The 9,538-nt window shown below is 35.1% G+C and overlaps 1 protein-coding gene across 11 annotated transcripts in view; it reads right to left on the bottom strand.

Moving 5' to 3' along the window:
* Window positions 1–202: 202 nt before the first annotated feature.
* LOC110654187 (uncharacterized) overlaps window positions 203–9,538 on the bottom strand; it is a 29,142-nt gene continuing 19,806 nt past the window's right edge. For 3 of the 11 annotated variants that reach the window (XM_058129187.1, XM_058129188.1, XM_058129186.1), the window contains 2 exons: window positions 7,184–8,146; window positions 6,289–7,080 (listed from right to left, as the gene is read on the bottom strand). In XM_058129187.1, the coding sequence (XP_057985170.1) occupies window positions 6,356–7,080; window positions 7,184–7,910 (1,452 nt within the window). In that variant the 5' untranslated portion in view covers window positions 7,911–8,146 and the 3' untranslated portion in view covers window positions 6,289–6,355. Of the gene's footprint in view, window positions 633–6,288; window positions 7,081–7,183; window positions 8,147–9,538 lie in introns of those variants that run through there. The other 8 variants (XR_009140744.1, XR_009140745.1, XR_009140737.1 and 5 more) reach the window with 7 other exon arrangements.

The raw sequence follows: 9,538 nt of genomic DNA, 5'->3' as shown, positions 1-9,538 counted from the left end.
TTTAATGCCTTAAAATAATAATAATATTTATTTATTTATAAAAAAATGTCACAAACATGTATAAAAATTTATATGATTAATTTTTTAATTTATTCTGTTAATTATTAAATTAAATTTTATCATTTCATCTAAAAATAATTATTGTTAAAGTAAATTTTATTTTATAAAAAAAAATATGATTAAAAAGCTCATATGAAAAAAGTCATAAGTTATGTATATATATAATTTAAAACGATTAATGCGTCTATACTCATTCCGCAAATGTCGAATAATCCAAAAAAGTAGAAATTGAATTTTCTTCCTCTTTCACATTTGCCTGAAACAAGGCAAATGCAAAGAACCAATAAATTCTTCGAGAAACCAAATCTCCACCTAACCCAGTCAACAGCATTTACGAACTCATTCTGCAGCACAGACCAAACAGAAACATTAAATAATAAAAATATGTAAAATCTTCTCCCAGGACTATTATTAGCGGCCATTTTGGACCTTTGGTGGTTGTCCTCAAACTTCCTTGATGAACAAACAAAGACTCTGCCGCTACCACATCATCTATGATGAAATATTCAAATTTCACTGCCTAAAATCACCCTTTCTTTCCTTGCATAATAAATACTACCTGCATCCTTTACCTGCAAGATTTATCAAAACAAAAAATTCTTCATCACCCAACTGTATTTCCCATTTCTTCCAGTCTTTTGGTTCCACGTAATTATAAGTCCTAATCTAACATTGGAATGGCATGCTCATGTCTTTAACATGAATCTTATTTTCTTAATGAAACAGAGTGTCGTGGATCAATCATGAAAACACCATATTCTAGAAAAATACATGCATTTGTGTTCCTATATGCTGTTGCATTAATTCGGAAATGACAGTCACAATATAGGAGAAAACACTTGCCCTATTATAGTTAACCATATAATTTTAATTAACCAATATAGTTAACCAAGGAACAATGTAATTAACCAGTCAACAACCATAGACTATCTGCTCGGCCTTCCCCTATTAAAATTGATTCTAACAAGCCCACCTGTGGAATCTATCCTCAAAAGTCCAACACTCAGCATCCTGAAAACTTGATCTCCATCAAGAAAGAACAGAAACAGAATTGTCTTTGCAAAGATACAGCCCTTCTCCATTGCCCGTGATTGCACAATAACCTTGAGCCTTTGCAAAGGCCCTTTTGGAAATCAACATCCCTATGGATATAACCTCAAGACCCACATTGTCTTCTCAAACATGCTCAAACTACACTTTCCCAAATAACCAAGTCTTCAACTCTTGCACTGACCTCCTGTTCTGTCGCTGCAAGCTCAACTCCGCTGGACCTACATTGCCTCCAACAGTCACATAGCAAACAAAGCCAACCAAGCCCCCTCAAGATGGATTTTATGGGCAATCAACCCAACTGGAGCAGGCATGGTAGGATCACAGGCACTTGTCGCTTTCAAAATTCTAGGGGCAGTATGACTGCTTATCCAACTCCAGTAACCAGTTTGATCCCATCAATGCAACCTGGTACTCTCAACTTTAAGTTTTCCAACATCTCTGCAACTTATGATAACAATGAGATGACCATCTTTGCTATTGTGGGTCCACTAGAAAATGGAACTACTGTCAATCATGTATGGCAGGCCGGCAATTCAATGTCAAAGGGCATACCTCAGGCTCATGCAATTTCAGGACCGAACATTCAATCAATGGAAAGAATAAATTTTCTCAAAAGCACACAGAATGGAGGAAGAATTTCAGAATATCCATGCACATGCTAACCTCCGTGTCTAATTATTTCAAGTAAAGAACAACTTTGTCAACGATTATGAGTACATGTTCTTGTCTTTGTAAGCAATATGATAGCCTTCTCTGTTCTGCGGATTTTTTGGTTCACGGAATGGAATGGCATGGGAATGGAATAACTATTCCATAACTATTGAATAGTTATCCATCCCTTGTGTGAAACTTGTATCTTAAAAATTTCGAAAATATGTACTCTGCAATAATTATTATACATTTTAAAATTTAATGAAAAGTTGAGACTGTTGAAATTATTGATTTGGAGAAGACTTATGATAGTGTTCCAAGAGAGGTCTTATGGAATGTGTTAGAACAAAAGAGGGTATCTATTAGGTACATACAAGTATTGAAAGATATGTATGAAGGAGCAACTACTATTGTGCGCACAGTGGGAGGGGACACAAGAGATTTTCCGATCTCAATTGAATTACACCAAGGATCAGCCATAAGCCCTTACCTTTTTACATTAGTTTTAGATGAACTGACGAAACATATACAAGAGAGTATTCCTTGGTGCATGATGTTTGCGGATGATATTGTTCTGATAGATGAGACACGAGAAGGAGTCAATAGGAAGCTAGAACTTTGGAGAAGTACTCTAGAGTCAAAGGGTTTTAAGTTAAGTAGAACGAAGACAGAATACATGCATTGCAAGTTCAGTGAAGGCCAAACTGGTGATAGGGAAGGAGTTAGTTTGAATGGAGTGGTATTGTTCCAAAGTAATCACTTTAAATATCTAGGCACAGTCCTTCAAGTAGATGGGGGATGTGAGGAGGATGTTCGTCATAGGATTAAAGCCGGATGGTTGAAGTGGAGACGTGCCACGGGAGTTTTATGTGATCGTAAGATTCCCAATAAATTAAAAGGAAAATTTTCTACGCCATGTTATATGGTAGTGAGTGTTGGGCACTGAAAGAGTCGTATGCATCTAAGTTAAGAGTTACAGAGATGAGAATGTTAAGGTGGATGAGTAGCCATACTAGACTAGATAAAGTCCATAATGAAAGTATTAGAGAAAAGGTAGGAGTAGTGCCAATTGAAGATAAGTTGAGAGAAGGGAGATTAAGGTGGTTTGGTCATGTGAAGCGTAGACATACGGAGGCTCCAGTTAGACAAGTAGAGAAAAAAATGAGTAGACCTAAATTGACTTAGAAGTATTACACATTTCTGAGGATTTAACCCAAAATCGTTCAGAGTGGAAAAAGCGAATCCATATAGCCGACCCCAAATTTTTAGGATAAAGGCTTAGTTGAGTTGAGTTGAGTTGTTGAGACTGTTGAATGCTATTCCATACTTGAAATTTAAACTAAAGTTAGGAATAGCTATATATTTCCATTCTATTCCATGCTATTTCGTGTACCAAATCAACCTGTGTGTCTATAAAATCTAAAGGATCTCCACGGAGAAAGAACACAGCTTCAAACCTTTCAACTAAGTAGTTTGATCTTAAGAAACTAAAAATATAGTAAAATGTAAACAGGAAATGTCAAATTAGTAATGTGATATTTCAACATGGTTGAAATTATCATCCTTGAAATCACTCAAATGGAAAAACAAACTGAAATCAACATTGTAAAGTCAAAAACAATGTCAAAGCTTCTCAGGAAAACAGTAAATTACGAGGGAAGATTTCCATTAAAGAGTAATACAATGTAATTAGCTAACAGTTCTTGAGGGGCTATGTATGTGCAACCAAGTTGCCAATCAAATTCAGCAGTTCCTCACGCCTGGGCCTTGTCAGTGGTAATGCCAATGTCATCAGTCAAATTTTCTTTTTCAGGATTAAATGTTATTTATTAAATGGATAATTTGAGCAGAAAGCAGATTTAGGCAGCACAGCAGAAACATATACCCTACCAATTGAAAATTGACATTCTTTTACAAATAGAATTTACATTACAGGTCAAGGTCAGTATATAAAATATTCTGAAGGCCCATTTACAAGCCATCACCATAAAGGCCCAAATTTCATGATGCAGTACACAATCTATTGAGACAGTTTTCCCATGTAAATTGATTATAGTACACAACTGTTGTTCACTCATCACGTGGATTCATGGATTTCTCATGGTTGGCACTGATGCGTATGCAGCCACATCTATTGTAAGATACTGATCCAAATATTTGATACAAAAATCTATCAATTCAGACAACATATTCACACAAGTTTCCTTATCAATCTAGGGCTAGCTAAAATAACAAAATGAGACATCTAGGCTCTGGCCTGCCTTAGTAAGTGCTAGGCAACTTATTTGGTTAATCCAAATGCCAAATTCATCAGATTAAGCTCCAATCATTCTTGACTCATGTTAAGCCCAGGTTTTCTTCCACCATGATAAAGTTCTTGAGAAATTCATCTACCGCACAGCCTAATGTCCTAAACAGCAAGCTATACTGCAAATGGACATAATCAGAGCCGTTCAGCATGACCTTGGATGTGAGGGACAACTATTTCCTTAATCCAATTGATAAAATAGAGAAAGCAATCAGAGTCGTTCAGGGTATTTTCATATATTTAAAGGTGTTAATACACAGCTATATATATATATATATATATATATATATATATATATATATATATATATATACAATTATCTCCTATTCTACATAGACTGAAATTCTATTTCTACGTTGATTAGGAATCCTTTTCTAACGAGGATATCTTATAGGAGTCAACTTCTAATGGAAAAAGACTTCTATAACACTCCCCCTCAAGTTAGAGCATAGATGTTGATCATGCCCAACTTGTTACAAATGTAGTCAACCCGAGCTCCACTTGAAACTTTTGTAAACATGTCTCCTAATTGCTTTCCAGTTTTGATGTGTTGTGTTGTGTTGAGATGATCCCTTATTGAAGTTTTTCAAGGACCAAATGACAATCAATTTCAATATGCTTGGTCCGTTAATAGAACACAGGGTTAGAAACAATATGAAGAGCAGTTTGATTATCACACCATAATTGCACAGGCAGAGAGGTCTTAAGGCCAACCTCATATAATAATTGAAGTATCCACACTATTTCATACACTGATTATGCCATAACTCTGTATTCCAATTCAGCACTAGATCAAGAGATTACACTTTGTTTCTTACTTCTCCAGGACACCAAATTACCTCAAACAAAGACACAATATCCGGTAGTTGACCTTCTATCAGCCTTAGAACTTGCCTAGTCTGCATCTGAAAAACATTCAACATTCAAATGCCCATGATTACCATAGTTATCAAAGGCTCAAGGCGCACCAAGGCGTCAAGGTGTCTTGGAGCCTAGGCGCAAGGCGCAGGCGCACGCCCGAGCGAGCCAAAGCTCAAAAATAAAAAATATATATATTAAAAATTAAAAAAATTATAATTATGCTATCACGCTTCAAGTAACATAAAACTACATAATAATAACTAACAAATTTGCAAGTAATAATAAGTTTATAATTCAAAAGAGGTAAAAATAAACGACTAAAAGTTCAAAACACTAATAAACTACTAAAAGTTAAAGTTTAATAAACTAGTAAACTACTAAATGTTCAATCCACATCAATAGAAATATCAAAATCCTCTTCATCTTCTTCATCTTCTTCATCATCTTCATTATCCTCCTCATACTCATCTTCCAAATCAACATTTTCATCATCATCATTTTCTTCCTCGTCTTCAAGAAGTGAAGAAGTAATAAACTACTAAAAGTTAAAGTTTAATAAACTAGTAAACTACTAAATGTTCAATCCACATCAATAGAAATATCAAAATCCTCTTCATCTTCTTCATCTTCTTCATCATCTTCATTATCCTCCTCATACTCATCTTCCAAATCAACATTTTCATCATCATCATTTTCTTCCTCGTCTTCAAGAAGTGAAGAAGTACGAGTAGATGATGCTTTTCTTTTATGCTGTGATGTAGATGCAACATTTTTCTCTTTGCTTAATCTAGTGTTGTAGGCATCCTCTTCAGCTCCAGTAGCTGTAGCAACCACATTCCATGTCAAATCATCATCTTCAAAAATAAGTTTCTCTATCCATCTCTTCCTCCATTTGACCTATCAACCATTCATTACTATCATCAATGTCTTTCAATGAGATGGGGTCAATGCAGTCACGTGCATCATATCTATGCTTTAATGACCGATTGTACTTGACAAACACCAAATCATTCAAGCGATTTTGAGCTAGTCTATTTCTTTTTTTATAGTGAATCTGCAAAATATAAAATTTTAATAAGTATGATTTTTGAAAGAACAAATTAAAAGTATAATTCTAAAGGGAGATGTTTTGTCACTTACATGCTCAAAGATGCTCCAATTACGCTCACAACCAGATGCACTACAAGTGAGGCTAAGCACTTTGACAGCAAAATTTCTCAAATTTGGAGTTGTTGCTCCATAAGTTAGCCACCATGTAGCTAATGAAAAAATAATGCATATTAATTATTATTCAAAAAGATTGCAATATGAGATTACATGCTTATGGATAAAATTATAATACTTGGAGATTCTTTCGATTCCTAATTGCCATATCCATCCCAAAGATGCCTTCAGCATTTTGATAAAAAGGTAATTGTGCAATTATTTTGTCTGCTCTTCTTTGCTTGGAATCAACCTTGCTACAACTTGGTATAAACCGGTAACAACCTCAACATCTTCATTAATTTTCTCATTTAAATAAAAATATTCAGGATTCATATAATATCTAACTGAATGCAAAGGTCTATGGAGTTGGCTTTCCCATCGTTTATCAATAATCTCAAAAATTGTCCTGTATTTTTCTTCATTTTCATCAAATGACTTTGCAGTTGCTTCTTTAGCCCTATCCATCGCCTCATAAATATATCCCATTGCAGGCATTTTCTCACCATCAACTAATCTAAGTACACGAACTAATGGACCAAATATCTTTAAGATATAAACAATATTAGTCCAAAAAGTAGGCATCATGATAATACTGTATACTTTCTTACCAGACAGTTCTTTTGCCCACTTACTTTTGGTCCATTCCTCTGAGGTAAACATCTTTCTCAAATTCGCCTTGTGCTTATGCATACGTTGAAGGGTGAGAAAAGCAGTCGCAAATCTTTTGACAGCTGGCCTAATTAGCTCTCTTTCATCAGTAAAGCGCCACAACATGTTCACCACTCCCGGACAAATGTAAACATATCCATTCAATGTCACTGCCCTTTTAATTGTGTTATGAATTTTGGGAATTTTTCCAATATCTTCTAGCATCAAATCTATGTAATGAGCAGCACAAGGAGTCCAATACAAATGAGGGCGCTTTGTTTCTAACAACTTCCCTAAAAACAAAACAAATATAGTAGCAAGTAGCATATATATTAAATACATTATTTACTTACAATGAAATTAAACTATCTAATAAGAATGAAAACTCTTAATTACCTGCAAGCACACAATTGCTAGCATTATCTGTCACAACTTGAATCACATTAGCCTCTCCAACACGCTTTATAAATCTATTAAGCAGCTCATACATCTTATCACCAGTTTTTGAGTACTCTGAAGCATCAACAGATTCCATGAAAACAGTTCCCTTTGGAGAATTCATCAAGAAATTAATCAAAGTCCTTTGTTTCTTATCAGTCCAACCATCTGCCATTATAGAACAACCATACTTTGCCCATTCTTCTTCATATGACTTTAATGAATTCTTCACCTCAGCAACTTCTTCATTCAATAAGGGAACCCGCACCTCATGAAAACTAGGTGCTTTCATACCAATCCCAAATTGTCCAATAGACTCCACCATAACTTGAAAACTTGGATAATTGACGGCATTAAAAGGAATTATCGCATCATACATCCATCGAGCTATATCCTTACATGTTTTTTTTCGCAATTCCTTTTTACATGCCTCATTAACAGTGGTTTGCTTCAGCTTTGAATTTTTTCTATCTTGCACCGCCTTTGCAGCACTTTTGCGAAAATATAAATCTATTAGACCCTTTATCCTTGCCTTCTTTTGAATCTTACTACTTCCTTTTGAGCCTCCAAGAATTGTCCCAACATCATCTTCATCTTCATCTTCATCTTCGTCATCTCCAAGAGTTTCAACATCCTCATAATGAGGCACTTTATCTAAGATCTTTGCTGAAGCCTTTTGCTGCATATACTCTTGTAGCTCTTCACGCACATGTGTTGGACACTTCTTACATATTATAGCATTTCGAAATCCTCCAACTAAATGCTGCTTAGCTTGGAATATCAATCCTTTTGTAACCTTGCTACAAAAGTTACAAGCACATCATTTCTATTGTTTGGATTCACCAAGCGAACATATTTCCATGCGGGATCTTTGTTGCTATTGTCAGTTTTAGTAGCAGCAGTAGATGCTTCCGATTCCATCTTTGCAAAAATAAAATAAAAAGATAAGAAAGTTAATAATTTAACAAGTAACAACAAGCCAACAATAATATACATACCAATTTATAGTACCATAATCCAATTATAATAATAGAAATTAATAATTTATGATAACACAAACTCAATTACAATATTTCTAATAATCTCTTATATGACCTAATAGTAATTAGCAATAAAAAAATAAAGTAATAAAACATTTTTAATCCAATAATAAAACTAAAAGCTAATAAGAGTAATTGAATTAGCATTATAGCATCTCAAGTGGTCAAGTCTCAACATATTCACATATTCACAATAAATAATATGTCAAAATCACAAATTTATACTAAAAAGAAAAGAAAAAGAAAAACATTGCAGGGTAAGGAGAGAGCATGGCAAAGAAAAGGAAAAAATGAAAAATTGCAGCTGCTGGAACAATGCAGAAACAGTGAGCATGGCATTGGCAGCAAAAAAAAAAAAGATGTAAAAGAAGAAAGTGTAATGCAGAAACAGTGCAGGAACAATGCAGGAAAGAGAGAGAGAGAGAGCATGGCAGCCCAAAAAAAAAAGATGTAGAAAAAGAAGGTGCAGTGCAGAAACAGTGCAGAAAAGAGAGAGAGAGAGAGCAAGGCAGCCCCCCCCCCCCACACCCCCCAAAAAAAAAAGCAGAAAAAAAAAATACAGTACAGGATAAGAGAGCAGAGGAGAGAGAGACGAGAAGAAGAAGAAGAAGAAATCAAGAAAATAATAAGAAAAAAGTAAAGTTAAATTATACATACCAGATTTGTTTGATCTTTCCCTTCACTCTTCTTCTTCTTCTTCTTCTTCTTCTTCTTCTTCTTTCTTTTTGGTGGCTGCTAGTATGGACAAACTAAAAAAAAAAAAAAACCCTAGCAGCCTAGCTTTATATATCTAGTGCCTTGCCTCATTGGGGCGCGCCTCAGTGCGCCTTGTGCCTCGGTGCGCCTTAGTTAGGTGGTGTGCCTCAGCCGTCCCAAAGCGCCTAGGGCTGCGCCTTGCGCCTGGGGCTCGCCTCTAATAACAGTGATGATTACTATATAATAAACCTTGCCCTGGAGCTCCCTTCAAATAACAAAAAATTTGTCCCAAAGCTTCCCACTGAGCAACAGTTGGGGAAAATATAAACTGACTTACCACACTGACTGGATATGCTATTAGGACGAGTTGTTGTAAGATAGTTCAATTTACCTACCAACCTCTTGTAATTTTTTGGATCTTCAAATAGCTTACCATCCTTTGCTCCAAGTTGCAAATTTGGAGTCATTGGTGTACTGTAAGGCTTAACACATAATTTTCCAATTTCTGTTAGTAGATCAAGAACATACTTCTGCTGAGACAAGAAGATACCTTTCTTACTTCTCATAACTACAATAC

Source organism: Hevea brasiliensis, chromosome 10, assembly GCF_030052815.1.
Source record: "Hevea brasiliensis isolate MT/VB/25A 57/8 chromosome 10, ASM3005281v1, whole genome shotgun sequence".
Taxonomy (NCBI): Eukaryota; Viridiplantae; Streptophyta; class Magnoliopsida; order Malpighiales; family Euphorbiaceae; genus Hevea; species Hevea brasiliensis.
The sequence above is the reverse complement of the archived record's forward strand: the minus strand, read 5'-3'. Positions and strand labels throughout refer to the sequence as shown.